At 33.8% G+C, this 16,113-nt stretch overlaps 1 protein-coding gene across 3 annotated transcripts in view; it reads left to right on the top strand.

Annotated features, from left to right (window-relative positions):
* Window positions 1-10,496, top strand: part of LOC138162932 (alpha-amylase 1B) — a 33,193-nt gene extending 22,697 nt beyond the window's left edge. For all 3 annotated transcript variants that reach the window (XM_069090506.1, XM_069090508.1, XM_069090505.1), the window contains exon 11: window positions 5,833-10,496. In XM_069090506.1, the coding sequence (XP_068946607.1) occupies window positions 5,833-6,022 (190 nt within the window). In that variant the 3' untranslated portion in view covers window positions 6,023-10,496. The remainder of the gene's footprint in view (window positions 1-5,832) is intronic.
* Window positions 10,497-16,113: the final 5,617 nt, after the last annotated feature.

Genomic DNA, 16,113 nt, shown 5'->3' with positions numbered 1-16,113 from the left:
ATCCTCTCACATCCCCCACAAATTTCTAGTATGGCAAGATGGATATTTATACCCTAGTGCCAGTATATCTTATTTCCCAGTTGCATGTAAAAAAAACAAATTTTTAACATTTGTTTTTGAAACTTTGAGTTCCAGAGTCTTTCCCTTCTTTCCCTCATCACTCACCCCCAATGGAAAGACAAGCAATCCAACATAGGTTGTATAGGTGTAGTAATGCAAAACATTTCCATAGTAGTTATATTGTGAAAGACTAACTATACTTCCCTCCATCCTATCTCATCCCCCATTTATCCTTTTTTTCTACTTTCACCCTGTCCATTTTCAAAAGTGTTTACTTCTAACTATCCTCTGCCCCAACCTACCCTCCCTTCTGTCATCCCTTCTTTCCTCCTGCTTTCCTGTAGGGTAAGATACTCAATTTAGTGTGTATGTTATTCCCTCCTTAAGCCAAATTCAATGAGAGTAAGGTTGAGTCATTCTCTTTCACCTTCCTGCTCTTCCCCTCCATTTTAACAATTTTCTCTTGCCTATTTTATATGAGTTACCCTAAGCTAGCTCTCTCTTCTTCTCCCAATATATCCCTCTATCACCTCTTAATTTTATTTTTTGGATATCATCCCTTCATATTTAATTCATCCTATGACCTCTATTTATACATGTACACACATATGCACACACTCATATATATATATATATTTATACATACATACACCCTCCTATAGATACATATATATGTGTATATATAAATATATGTGTATACACACACATACATATATTTTCCCTTCAACTATTCCTCATTTTGAGAAAAGTCTCATGAATTACCATTATCATTTTTCCATGTAGGAATGTAAATAGTTCAACTTTAATAAGTTCTTTATGATTTCTTTTTCCTGTTTACCTTCCCATGCTTCTCTTGCTTCTTGTACTGGAAAGTCAAATTTTCTGTTTAGTTCTGGTTTTTTCATCAAGAATGCTTGAAAGTCCTCTATTTCATTGAATGCCCATATTTTCACCTGAAGCATTATACTCAGTTTTGCTGAGTATGTTATTCTTGGTTTTAATCCTAGCTCTTTTAACCTCCAGAATATCATATTCCAAGCCCCTCAGTCCCTTAATGTAGAAGTTGATAGGTATTATGTTACCCTGTTTGTGTTTCTACAGTATTCAAATTGTTTCTTCCTGGCTTCTTGCAGTATTTTCTCTTTGACTTGGGAACTCTGGAATTTGGCTATAATATTCCTAGGAGTTTTCTTTTTGGAATCTTTCTCAAGAGGCAATTGGTAAATTCTTTCAATTTCTATTTTGCCCTCTGGTTCTAAAATATCGGGCAATTTTGCTTGAAAATTTCTCAAAAATGGTGTCCAGGCTCTTTTTTTGATCCTGGATTTCAGGTAGTCCAATAAATTTAAAATGGTCTCTCCTGGATCTATTGTCCAGGTCAGTGGTTTTTCCAATGAGATATTTCATATTGTCTTCTATTTTTTCATTTGTTTGGATCTGTTTTATAGTATCTTGATTTCTCATAAAGTCATTAGCTTCCAATTGCTCCTGCCTAATTTTTAAGGAGTTATTCTCTTCAGTGAGTTTTTTAAATTCCTTTTTCATTCCTAATTCAATTCAGCTTTTTAAGACATTTTTATCCTTACTGGCTTTTTAGCCTCTTTTGCCATTTGAGTTATTCTACTTTTTAAGGTGTTATTTTCTTCAATGTATTTTGGGTCTCCTTCAGCAGGCTGTTGACTCACTTTTCATGATTTTCTTGCATCACTCCATTATTATTTCTCTTCTCAGTTTTTCTTCCACTTCTATTACTTGATTTTCAAAATCCTTCTTGAGCTCTTCCAAGGCCGGTGACCAATTCATATTTTTCTCAAAAGGCCTTTGATGAAGTAGTTCTGAGTTCTTTGTCATCCTTCAGTTCCATGCTTTGATCCTTTTCCTCCCCACAAAAGAATTCTACAGTTTGTTTGTGCTTCCTCTGCTTGCTAATATTGCCAGCCAATTACTTGACTTTTAAGCTCTTTGACATGGTAGAACTCTGCTTACAGAATGGAGAGAGCTTTGTCCCAAAGCACTGGGCTTTTTTCACAGCTGCCAGAGCTATTAGGAGGGTTCCCTCTTTCCTGTCCCCACAAATTCTGTCACACTGGCCATATACCCCAGCAACACCACTCAAGACCGTGATCCCGTCATAAGCAGGTCAAGGCAAGAGTGATTACCCTCTGAATGGTTGCTTTGTCCTCCTACAAACTCCAGGACAGGAGTTCTGGAAGTAGCCATGCTACAGCAGCTGTGGTTGCTGTGCCTCTGCCACTTCTTCCCCCAGGTCAGGCGCCAGACCACATTCTTCCTTTACCCTTCCAACAGAATTCTCCACTGACCTTTTATTTTCTCTTTGGTGTTTATGGGTCTAGAAGTCTGGAAACCACCGCAGCTGCTGATGATTCGCTCTCCAAAGTCTGCTCTGGCCAATCTGTGCCGCCCTGGGGCTAGAACTAAGTCTTATGGGGATCTGTGCTTGGTTCCCAACATGCTGCAATAAGCCTTTCCTGTCAGCCTCCCTTCAGTAGGAAATTTGTTTCTCTCTTTCTCTTTGTGGGTTTTGTGGCTTTAAAATTTGTTTAGAGTCATATTTTACCAGTATTAGAAGTGGTTGGATCCAGAGCCCACACCAAGTTTATGCTTTTACTCCACCATCTTGGCTCCACCTCCATATTATTTTTTATGGTTGTTTGGTTCTCTATTTTGCTACTGTACTGAAATTTGTTCAGCAATTCCCCAATGGATATGAATTTACTTTGTTTTCAATTTTCTGCTACCACAAAAAGTGCTTCCATGAATATTTTGACATATTTGAAATCTGTCTTTTCAATCTTTTGTCCTCCTTGGGGAAATTACTCATGGGTGAAGTCTCAGGATCAAAAAGTACAAATGGTGTAGTCACTTTTTTTCCCCACATAATTCTGATTTGTCTCCTAGGATGGTTAGAAAAATTCCTGTTTCCACTAACAGTATTAACATACTTGTCTTCAATGTTAAATTTTTCTGGATTCTGTTACCTGTGTGCCAATTTTCTGAGTTTCATTAGTATTTTTTTTTTTTTTTGCCTTTTGGAGGGCAATTGGGGTTAAGTAACTTGCCTAAGGTTACACGGCTAGTTTTTTTGTGTGGGTGTTAAGTGTCTGAGGTTGGAAGCAAACTCAGGTCCTCCTGACTCCAGGGCCAGTGCTTTATTCACTGCGCCACCTAGCCACCCCTTCATTAGTAATTTGGAACAAAGTTTGTATTAGTTTGTAATACTTCCTTTGAGAAGTATTTGTTCATATCCTTTGCTCACCTTACAGTGTGGAATGGCTCTTGGTCTAAAATTCCCTAAACATATAGGATACCTTATTTATCTTAGGGATAACTGGTACAAAGATTTCTCTCAAGTTCATGGTTTTAGTTTTTATTTTAGTTATATTGGTTTTATTTGCGCAAAAGCATGTCAATTTGATCTAATTTAATTTTTTTTGCCCTCACCTATCTATTGTTTGGTTGGTAGTTTTCTCCATAACCATAGTTTTGAACATAGTTCCATTTTTTTCTATTTAAAAGAAAAAGGAAATTTCAGTTATTATTATAATAGGAATTCCTTTCATATATTAATTGGACTAAAATGACCACTGACCTTCCTGCCAATTCTCAAATTCTATGATTCTTTTTGTTTTCTTTTATAAATTGCCATTTGTAATCCTTTGCAACCTATACTAGTAGAAGGAATAAGATGCTTGTCTAAACTTATTTTTGGGCAGAATGTATTCCAGTTCCCCAGCAGTTGTATTTTAACTTTCCTGAAGTAGTTTATCTGATTGGTGGAACCCTGTGTTACATAGTTAGATTGTTCTTCATTCCCATTCACTTACTCTATTATTCTTTTTCTTTTAATATAATACCAAATAGTTCTCTGATGATTATTACTTTATAATATAGTTTGAGGTCTGGAAGTACCATTTCTGCCTTTTTTCATTATTTTCTTTGAGACTACAGATGTAAGAAAAATATTTATATATTTATTTATATTTATATACATGGCTTTGGAAGAATTGGGTTATTAGGTGACATTGGTTGGGGGGGGGATGGTGGTTCTGATTAGCATTGATAAGGGAAGAAAAGAAAGTTAGTATAAGAGATTCATATGTTTTCAGGTATAAAAGTGTTCAATGTCCTAGGAAGACTTTGTATAAATCTTGAAATCCAAAATGAAGCAGAGTATAGTAGGAGGCCTACTGAATTTTAAGCCAGGTTTTGAAATCTTGCCTCTGGTACTAGGTGAGCTTGGTCAAGTTGTTTAATGGTTAGGATTCATTTACAAAGAATTTTATACATATTGATCCATTGACACACAACTTTGTAAAGTTGTTACTATTGTTATTCCCAGGTTTCAGATGAGGATACTGAGGCACAAAGTGGTTAAGTGACTCTCCTAGGGACACACACTAACCAGTGCCTAAGGCAGAATTTGAATTCAGGTCTTCCTGACTCCAGGTCACACTCTCTATCTACTGGGTCACCTACATTAACATCTTAGCCTCAGTTTGCTGATGAGTCAGATGAAGGGGTTTAACTAAATGCCCACAAATTTCTTCTAGTTCTGATTTATTTTCTTCAATGAAAATTGTTTCTGATGTTCACAAGTGACCCAAAACTCTTGTGTATGTTCCAGCTGTTCACTTTTAAGAGGGCAACAGATTTTTTTGAACAGGTAGCAAATTCTAAGGGAGGAGGGATGCATCATCATCATCATTATTTCTATGCTAATAGTAACCTTGATAACCAACATATCAGTGCAATAAGGTTTGTGAAGCTTTACATGCCTTGTCTTATTATATTAGAGGAAGAGGGAGAAAATCAAAGGAAATTAAAATAGGAAAAGTACTTACAGGTTATGCAAAATGAAGAGGGAAGAGTAAAAAACAGAAAATGGTAATGGTTAGTATGGGAGTTGTGATAACACCATGTAGGTTTGTAAAGATCCGTCTTTTATTTCTGCTTTAAGCTTTGGGAAATATAGCCTGAGTAAAAAGATCTTCCAACTTACCTTGAAACTTCTCACACCTCTTGTTAAGAGTGAGTAGACTGGCAGCAATAAAGGGCAAGCAAAGGTTTTGTGATCTTCTGTCCTTAGTGTTGCAGATCCTTTAACAGTCCTGTATCAATGAACCTACCATATCAATGAACTGAGTCTTCCACTTCCAACTCTTAGTCTCCCAGTCTACTTACTGAAATAACAGAAATAAACTAAGTGTACCATCTTGTTAAAAATTGCAACTGTTTGCCATTTATATCTTCCATGCACAGTGGTGTCAAAGTACATTGACAATGGATGAGTTTTCAGCTCAATCAGTGAAGTACCAGATGATTTTTTTTAGCTTTCAATCCAAAATATTTTTTGCTACCTCAAGGAAAAGGTTATGAATCATCAAATGTAAATTATTGGCAGTAATTGGTCTTTCCTGAATGGAAGCAACTAGTGCACAGATGTTAAATGTTTCCATTTATAAAAGGTAATAATGAAAATAAGTTATAGAAACAAATTTTCTCATCTCCATTCTTGTCATTCAAATAATCATCTTCAAGCACTTACCACTGGTTAAGAAGTTCTGCTATCTTTAGTAGTGAATGAGATTTCTTTAGCTATTTGAAGACTTCCCAAATTCATTCGAACCATTTTACATTCTAGAGTCCCTCCATTTATTGGGTTTTTACATATGGAACAGATATACTCATACACTAAGCATCTAGGGTGGCAATGCTTATATGTTTTCCACTGGTTTGCCTTTTGTTTTACAGGGCATTGTCAACAACTCTGCAAACTGGTCTTCCTGCTGGAACCTACTGTGATGTAATTTCTGGAGATAAAAGTGATAACCATTGTACAGGAATTGAAATCTATGTTGGCAGTGATGGTCTTGCTTACTTCAGTATTAGTAACACTGCTGAAGACCCATTTATTGCCATCCACATGGATGCTAAATTGTAGTAAATTACTGGATAAATAGCATTTCCAGAAATAATAAGAAAATCAAATCCCATAATGATCAATTCTTTCTTCTTAGATATACAGTTTTGCTAAAAGTCAGTAAATTCTCCTCTTTCTAATGTAAAAAATACTGTCAAAATAAACCCAACATCTTGACATTTAAAGTAAGGTTTGTAGAGGGAATCAAGTGCCAAGAAGGGTTAGCTAGGTTGCACAGTGTATAGAGTACTGGGCCTGGAGTCAGGAAGAGTCATTGTCCTTACTTCAAATCTGACCCCACACTTACTAGCTGAGTGACTCTAGAAAGTCACTTGATCCAGTTTGCTTCAGTTTCCTCATCTGTAAAATTATATGAAGAATGAGATAACATACCAAAATTTCTGGAATGCAGCCAAAGTGGTACTTAGAGGAAAAACCAAGTCTCTAATTTCTTATCTCTATAAAGTAGAGCAAAAGCAGATCAATGAATAGGCCATGGAACTGAAAAAAAAGACTAGAAAGAGAACAAATTAAAAATCCCCAAATAAAAACTCAATTGGAAATTCTGAAAATCAAAGAAGTGATTAATAAGAAAACCATATAAGTAATAAACAAAAATAGAAAGTGTTTTTAAGAAAAAACTTAATAAACAAAAAACCCCACATTGGTTAATTTGCTTTTTAGAAAAGGAAAGAAACCCAAATTAGTACTATCAAAAATGAAAGGAGTGAATTCACCACCCATGAAGAAGACATTAAAGCAATTGTTAGGAGCTATTTTGACCAATGATATGCCAAAAATGATAATCTAATAGAAATGGATGAATATCTACAAATACATAAATTAGTCAGATTAAGAGAAGAAAAAATACTTAAATTACCCAATATTATAAAAAGAAATTGAACAAGCCATCAATGAACTTCCTAAGAAAAATCCCCAGAAGCAGATGTATTCACAAAAGAATTCTACAAAAATTTACAGAACAATTAAACACAATAGTATATAAACTATTTAGAAAAATAGATGAAGAAGGAGTCCTTCCAAATTCCTTTTATGACACAATTATGGTGCTGATACCCAAACGATGAAGAGTCAAAAAAGAGAAAGAAAATTATAGAACAATTTCCCTAATGATTATTGATGCAAATTTTTCAAAAAAATACTTGAAACAATACAGTAATATATCACAAGGAGTAAGTGGAATTTATACTAGAATTGCAGGACTGGTTCAATATTAGGAAGAGTATCAGTATAATTAAACATATCAATGACCAAACAAACAGAAATCATATGACTATCACAATAGATGCAGGAAAAAGTCTGACAAAATACAAGACACATTCCTACTTAAAACAAGTCATCATAGGAATAAATGGAGTTTACCTTAAAGTGATAAATAATATTTAAAGCTCTCAACAAGCATCATCTTTAATGAGGGTAAACTAGAAGTCTTCCCAATACAGAGTTGAAACAAGGATGCCCATCATTGCCTCAATTATTTAATATTTTACTTGAAATGTTATCTTTAGCAATAAGATAAGAAAAAGAAACTGTTGGAAATAGAATAGGCAATGGAGAAACAAAACTATCACTCTTTGTAGATGATAGAATGTTATAAAATTCTAGAGAATCAACTTAAAAAGCTACTTGAAATTATTTTAGCAAAGATCCAGAATATAAAATAAACTCACACATTTCATCAGCATTTCTTTTGTTATCAATAAAATTCAGTAGCAAGGAATATAAAGAGAAATTCCATTTAAAATAACTGTAGACAATATAAAATACTTGGGAGTTTAAGAGAAAACAAGGAACTATATGAATACAAATATCAAACATTTTTTCCCAGAAATAAAGACATCTAAAAAATTAAAAAATTGCAAAACAAAAATGCTCATGGTAGGGTAAGCCAATATGATAAAAATTACAATTCTATCTAAATTAATCTAAAGTGCCATACAAATCAAACTTTCAAAAATATTTTGTAGAGTTAGAAAAATTAATAACTCAATTCATCTGCAATAATTAAAGCTCAAGGGTGTCAAGATAATCAGTGGAAAAAATGTAAAAGAAAATTGTCTAGCTGTACTAGATCTTAAACTGTATTATAAAGTGGTAATTATCAAAAATCTGGTACTGGCTAAGAAATAGAGTGGTGCTAATGCATTGTTGGTGGAGTTGTGAACTGATCCAAACATTCTGTAGAGCAATTTGGAACTATTCCTAAAAGGCTATATAAGTGTATATACCCTTTGATCTAGTAAAACCATTACTATGTCTGTATCCCAAAAGATCATTAAAAGGGGGGAAATGGACCCATATGTACAAAAAAATTGTAGCAGCTCTTTTTGTGGTGTCAAAGATTTGGAAATTGAAGGGATTATCATCAATTGGGGAATAGTTGTGAAAGTTATGATATATGTATGTAATAGAATGCTATTGTGCTTTAAGAAATGGTGAGCAGGAAGATGTCAGATAAACCTGGAAAGACTTACAAGAACTGATGCTGAGTGAAATAAGCAGAACCAGAATAACATTTTATGTAGTAATAGCAAAATTGTGTGATGATAAACTATGATAAACTTTGCTCTTTTCAGCAATGCAATGATCCAAGAAAATTCCAAAAGACTCATGATGGAAAATATTAGCCACATCCAGAGAAAGAACTATGGAGTTTGAATGCATATCTAATCATACTATTTTCACTTTTTTTCCTTTATAATGTTTTTCTCCTTTTTGTTCATTTTTTTCTTTCATAATATGACTAATGTGGAAATATGTATAACATGATTGTATATGTATAACTTATTTCAGATTTCTTACTCTCTTCAGAAGGAGTTTGGGGCAGGGAAGGAGGGAAAAATTCAAACTAAAATCTTACAAAAATGAACATGGATAATCATTTTTACATGTAGTTGAAAAATACCATTAAGTAAAAGAAAAGAGAGTGGTGGATAGTGGAATAGATTAGTTAAAAGTTACATTACAGCAAATGACCATATTAATCTAGTATATGATAAACCCAAAGAGCCAAGCTTTGGGAACAAAAATTGATTATTTGACAAAAACTGCCAGGAAAACTGGAAAACAGTATGGCAGAAACTAGGTATAGATCAACATCTCACACTGTATACCAAGATAAGATCAAAATGAGCACATGATTTACACAAAAAGGGTGATATCATAAGCAAATTAAGAGAGTATGGAATAGTTTATCTGTAAGATTTATGGATAAGAGAAGAATCTAGTACTATAGAAGATTAAGAGAATATTACAAAAGTTAATTTTGATTATATAAAATTAAAAAACATTATTTCACACATAAAACCAATGCAACCAAAATTACAAGGAAAGCAGAAAACTGGTGTGGAGGAAATTGTAGGTATCTTTGATAAAGGCCTCATTTCTCAAATATATAGAAAACTGAGTCAAATTTATAAAAAATACAAGTCATTACAAAGTTGATAAATGCTCAAAGTATATGAGTAGGCAATTTTGATGAGGAAATTAAATTTATCTATAATCATATGAAAAAATACTCTGAATCACTATTGATTAAACAAATTCAAATTAAAACAACTCCAAGTTACCACCTCACTCCTATCACAGTGGCTAATATGACATAAAAGGAGAATGTTGGATTTTGGAAGAGAAGTAGAAAACCGGGAAATTAATGCATTATTGGAGTTGTGAACTGTCCAACCATTCTGGAGAGAAATTTGAACTATGCCAGAAGAGCTACAAAACTGTGCACATTCTTAATCTGCTAGGTCTATATCCCAAAGGCATAATAAAAGGGGAAAGGACTTACCTGCATAAAAATATTTATAGCAGTCTTTTTTGGGGGACTTAGAATTGGAAACTAAAGGGATGACCATCAATAGGAGAATGACCAAACAAGCTGTGTTATATGACTGTAATGGAATATTATTGCAGTATAAGAAATGACAAGCAGGGTGATTTCAGAAAAACCTGGAAACATTTACATGAACTCACATGTACTGAAGTAAACAGAACCAGGAAAATGTTTTACACATCAACAGCAATATTATTTGATGAAGATTTGTAAATGATTTAGCTATCTTAGCTAGCAATAGCATGATCCGAGACAATCCCAAAGGACTAATGATGAAGCATAATATCTGCCTCCAGAGAAAGAATTTATATTGACTGAATATAGACTGACATGTCATTTTTCACTTTCTTCTTTCACAATTTTCTTTTGTTGGAGTCTTTTTGCACAAAATTACTAGTATAGAAGTGTGCTACATAATTGAATGTGTATAACCTATATTGGATTACTTACCATCTAAGTGGAAATGGAGAGGGAATGATAGAATTTGGTACTCAGAACTTTAAATAAAAATGTTAAAAAAAACAATTTTAAAAAAGTTTATAGGAAGCCACTGGGTTTCATTGAGCAGAAGCCAAGTTTGAAGTTTACTTCCTGTCTTTAAATTTATCAGCATATGTAGCACACTATGTTGCCTGTATATTTTTATTTAAAAATATTTTATTTTTAATTAATTTTTAATTTTAAACATTCACTTCCATAAGATTTTGAGTTCCTCTAGGTATAAAGGTTGATACTGTAAGTAATCTCAGAAAGCAACGAATGGTTTACCTGTCAGATCTGTGGAAAGGGGGAGTCTTTATGACCAAACAAGAATTAGAGAGCATTATAAAAAGAAAAATGGATAATTTTGATTACATTAAATTGAAAAGCTTCTGTACAAACAAAGCTAATGTAACCAAGATTAAGAGGGAAATGGGAAACTGGGAAAGAATTTTCACAACCTATGTCTCTGCTAAAGGACTCATTTCTAAAATATACAGAGAATTGAGTCAAATCTATAAGAATACAAGTCATTCCCCAATTGATAAATGGTCAAAGGATATGAACAGGAAGTTTTCAGAAGAAGAAATTAAAGATATATATAAGCATATGAAAAATGCTCTAAATCACTATTGATTAGAGAAATGCAAATCAAAACAAGTCTGAGGTACTACATCTCACCAGTCAGATTAGCTAAGATGACAAAACAGGAAAATGACAAATGCTGGAGAGGATGTGGGCAAATTGGAACATTAATGCATTGCTGGTGGAGTTGTGAACTGATCCAACATTTCTGGAGAACAATCTGGAATTATGCCCAAAGAGCTATAAATAATTTCATACCCTTTGACCCAGAAATACCACTTCTAGGTATCCCAAAGATCATATAAATGGGAGGAAGACCCATATGTACAAGAATATTTTAGCAGCTCTTTTGTGGTGGCAAAGAATTGGAAATTAAGGGGGTGCCCATCAATTGGGAAATGGCTGAACAAGTTATGGTATATGCATGTAATAGAATACTATTGTGTTATAAGAAACAAGGAGCAGATGGACTTCATATTTACCTGGAGAGGCTTATATGAACTGATGCTGAGTGAGAAGAGTAGAGCCAAGAGAAATTTGTACACAATCACAGACACAACGAATGTGTGACGACAAACTTTGATAGACTGGACTCTTCTCAGCAATGCAGTGTTATAAGTCAATCCCAAAAGACTCATGATGAAGAGAGATGTCTACATCCAGAGAAAGAACTAGAAAGAACTGAGTTTGAATGCAGATTGAAGCAAACTACCAGATCTTTTACCAGACAAATCTTTTTCTTTTTCTTGTTTGGTTTTGTTTCCTCTTTCCAATTTTACATTCCATCTGATACAATTCATCTTTATTACCTGACTAATGTCTAATGTGAAAGTATTTTCATATGCTATACTTGATTATATACCATCATGGGGGGGTGGGGAGGGAGGGAGAGAAAATTTCAAACTCAAGGAATTGTGGAATTGAACCTTGTAAACTAAAAGTAAACAAACAAATTAATAAAGACCAAAAATTAAAAAAAAAAGATTTTGAGTTCCACTTTCCCCATCTCTCCCTTCCCTCTAACTCATGACAGTTTGTACTTTGATATAGGCTGTACATATATATTCATATTGGACTTATTTTCACAATAGTTATGTTGTAAAGAAGAATTAGAAACAATGAGAGAAAACACAAGAAAGAAGAATAAGCAGAAAGCAAAAAAAAAAAAGAGTAAATAATATGCTTTAATCTGCATTCAGACACCACGTTTCTTTTTCCGAATGTGGACAGCATTTTACATCATAAATCCTTGGGAGTTGTCTTGGATCCTTGCATTGCTAAGAAGAGATAAGTCTATCAAAGTTAGTCATCACACATCATAACTGTTACTGTGTACAATGTTCCGGTTCTGCTCACTTCCCTCAGTATCAGTTCATTCAAGTCTTTCCAGGTTTTTCTGAAGCTTGTCTACTTATCATTTCTTATAGCACAATAGTGTTCTATTACAATCATATACCACAACTTATTCAGCCATTCCCCAACTGATGGGCATGCCCTCAATTTTCAATTCTTTGCCACCACAAAAAGAACTGCTATGAATATTTTTGTACATGTGGTTCCTTTTCCAATTTTTATGATTTCTTGGAGATACTGACCTAGAAGTACTACTGCTAGGTCAAAGGGTATGCACAGTTTGCTTGCCCTTTGGATATAGTGTCAAATTTCTCTCCAGAATTGTCGGATCATTTCACAAATCACCAAAAATGAATTAATGTTCCTTTTCCCCCCACATTTTCTCCAGCTTTTGTCATTTTCCTATTCTGTCATATTAGTCAATCTGATAGGTGTGATGTGATACCTCAGAGTTATTTTGATTTGTATTTCTCTAATCAATAGTGATTTGGAACTTTTTTATATGACTATAGGTAACTTTAATTTCTTTACCTGAAAATTACCTGTTAATATCCTTTGATCATTTATCAATTTTGGGAAATGACTTGTGTCCTTATAAATTTGACTCAGTTCTCTATATTTTAGAAATGAGGCTTTTATTAGAGACACTGGTTATAAAAATACTTTCCTAGTTTTTCACTTCCCTCCTAATCTTGGTTGAATTGGTTTGGTTTGTGCGAAAACTTTTCAATTTAAAGTAATCAAAACTGTCCATTTTGCATTCCATAATGTTGTCTATCTCTTTTTTTGGTCAAAAATTCTTCCATTTTCCATAAATCTGACAGGTAAACTGTTCCTTGCTCTCCAAGTTTACTTATAGTATCAGTCTTTATAGCTAAATTGTGTATCTATTTGGACTTTATTTTGGTATACAGTGTAAGATGTTGGTCTATGCCTAGTTTCTGCAATACTATTGTCCAGTTTTGATTGTAGCATATGGAAGACATTAAATTTAGAGCAATATCTCTTATCTTATACAAAGAAATGCTCCAAATGGATATATGACCTAGATATAAAAACCTGCATCATAAACAAATCATAACATATTTAAAAATTAATTATTTGGTCAATAGATAGTAGAACAATCCATAATATGTGAATGGTTGACTTTTCAGTGATCTATACAACTCTCTAACATAAGTTGCAAAGAAAGTGATGATCTTCATTGACAGAGGACTTTTCTCCCATGTGGAATTTCCACATACCAATGAAATCACAATTCCTGTCCCTAATTAAAATGATTAGCTTTTTCTTATAAGTCTAAAGTTATTTTCCCCTTTCACATAGAGCTTATATATTTTTTGTCTGAGGACAGGCGCCAGTCTCCTGGTACAATTGTCAGGTGAATTGCGGGTTAGCTGTAGATCTATCTAAGACAAAGACTTGTTAAAGGGCAGAAGTACTTAATGAGCCACACTTATAAGTATAGCATCTTTTGCGATATAAAGAGAAAAAAATGCCACTGGGAATGCTTCAACCAAAAATAGGATTGCCATAAATGACCAATATTTGCAGAGAATTTTTTTTGGTTGTCTTATATGACTTGACCAAACACACCTCTTTGATTTGATGGAAGTTCTAAGAAATTAATGAACTTACAATAAAATTCTAGAATTGGGAGGGACTGTAGGGGCCAACTCTTTGATTGCAGATGAATAAACCAAGAACTAAAGAGATAAAGGGAACTTCCCAATTTACTAAGAGAATGGCAGAATTGGGACAAGAATTGATATGAATCCTAACTTTGCAACATGCTCTGTCCTTTGGCTTAAGTAGAAGTTCAGTTTTTCTTCTGCTTTTCTACACTTCAAGTCACTTTGTAGGGACAACAAAATTTCCAAGTATAACAGGTGCCATTTCCCCTTTGGCATCAAAAAGGGGGGCACAATTCAAAAAATTAAGAGCTCCAATTTAAAAAAAATGAAACAATAAGTTCTTTTTTTAACTGGAGGGAAAAGTGGCTTAAAGGAAAGACCTTTAAAGGTGTTTCATCAGAAATTGAACAGATGGGCAAATACACAATCTGTTTGCTCTATTTGCCCTTTGCCCTTAAACATAAACTCTGGGAAGAAAAAAATTAAGTATGGCATAGGGCCACTGGCATAATTTGTTTTTAAGTTGAAATGGGTTTATAAAAGGGGTTCAGGTACAAAGTGCACTAGATTCAGATTGGAATTAGAGCTGGAATTACTCCCCCCTCCCCAAACTGAAATCCACCATATACAAATAACTTTGTGATCTTTGATTTCTTTAGGAAGATTTTGTGTTTCACATTCTCATTTTCTTTTATAGTTTAATATCTAGTTTAAATCATGCCCCTTAATTTTTAGTTTGGTATTGTGCTACACAGCAGAAGAAGGTCATCTGTTATTCTGTACCTTACTCCCCTCTAATACATGTTTTGGAGTCTCTAAGAGATACAGGATATTAGAACTGCAAAGGAATTTGGAATAGATCTAGTATTAATTAAATTTTCCACAGAGAAATCTCCCTCTTGTCTCCTCTCCCTCATTTATATCTCACCCACACAAAGGATCAGACCAAAAGGCATTATAATAGAAAGTAAAAAGCTATTTTTGTGAGGCTGGTAGAAAGCAATGCTCAAAGATCTTCACTTCAACATGTTGCATAGGGGGATGTTTCTTTCTCATCACATGAGAATGATGCCATTGAAAATAGATATAGATTAGGGGTGGCTAGGTGGCGCAGTGAATAGCATGGGCCCCAGAGTCAGAGGACCTGAGTTCAAATGCGACTTCACACACTTAACACTTACTAGCCACATGACCTTGGGCAAGTTGCTTAACCCCAATTGCCCTCCAAAAAAAATGAAAAAAAGAAAATAGCTATAGATTGTCATTCTCTATTACACACACACACACTTGTATGTATATATAATATTATGTATATTTATAGAAATTCTTGTTTATATTCTAAAATTTACAATATTTACAACTGCAATTTCTTCACAACTACTGAGAACTAGGTTGTACAAATCTTTCTACAGCTATTAGGAGATTTCCTCCTGCTGTACCCCTTACATTCATGTAAGTTCTCTGTAATTTATACTGAAATTTATCAATGCTTTATTCTGACAGTGACTATACCAGAACACCAAGGATCAAAAAACATTAATCAGAAACTATCAGTAAGAGTATTACAATTAGATGTGATCCCTTGCTCTGCCTTCTTTGAGTGCCTTCCATGAAAATTTGGATAATAAGGCAGTAAGATCCTTTTCCTCTTATCTCTGATTTTTTTCTCAAGATTTGTTCTAAAGATTTACAATTTGTAGGGTTATTTCTACTGGGAGCTTTAGATCCAGCCACATGTTGCTGTCATGCATTCTGTGTGTGATCCTATTACAAGTGTTGTTGGGCCAACTGTGAAGGTTAAGCAAGTTTGGATGGTGTAATGAATATTTATAGATTATCTAGCATAGCCAGGGCACAACATTAGCACTGTCAAGCATTTAGAAGAATCATGAGAAATAATTCTTGACTTCAAGCAGCAACAATCTCGTTTTTGAAGTATGACATAAATATTTATACGGTATTGTGGTCACTTTTGGTGTGGGCACTTCTTTCCTCTTTGTAGATTGCATTTTTTCTTATATTCTTACCCTTGCCAATTCTTTTGATATCTTTACTTCCTTAAATCCTTAATCTGCACAATGTAGATTAGGAATTACCTGCACCATGAGAAACTAATCTAGAGTGGCAGGGGAAAATTGGAGAGTACTTAAAGCAAAAAAAAAAAAAAAAGTAAAAAGTTGAGTCTTTCAGGATTTTTGCTATTT

The sequence above is a fragment of the Petaurus breviceps genome, unplaced genomic scaffold (assembly GCF_028583685.1).
Source record: "Petaurus breviceps papuanus isolate PSGF00001 unplaced genomic scaffold, PetGlider_PUasm1.0 186, whole genome shotgun sequence".
In the NCBI taxonomy this organism is placed as follows: Eukaryota; Metazoa; Chordata; class Mammalia; order Diprotodontia; family Petauridae; genus Petaurus; species Petaurus breviceps.
Note: the sequence above shows the minus strand (reverse complement) of the source record. Positions and strands in the feature narration are given on the sequence as shown.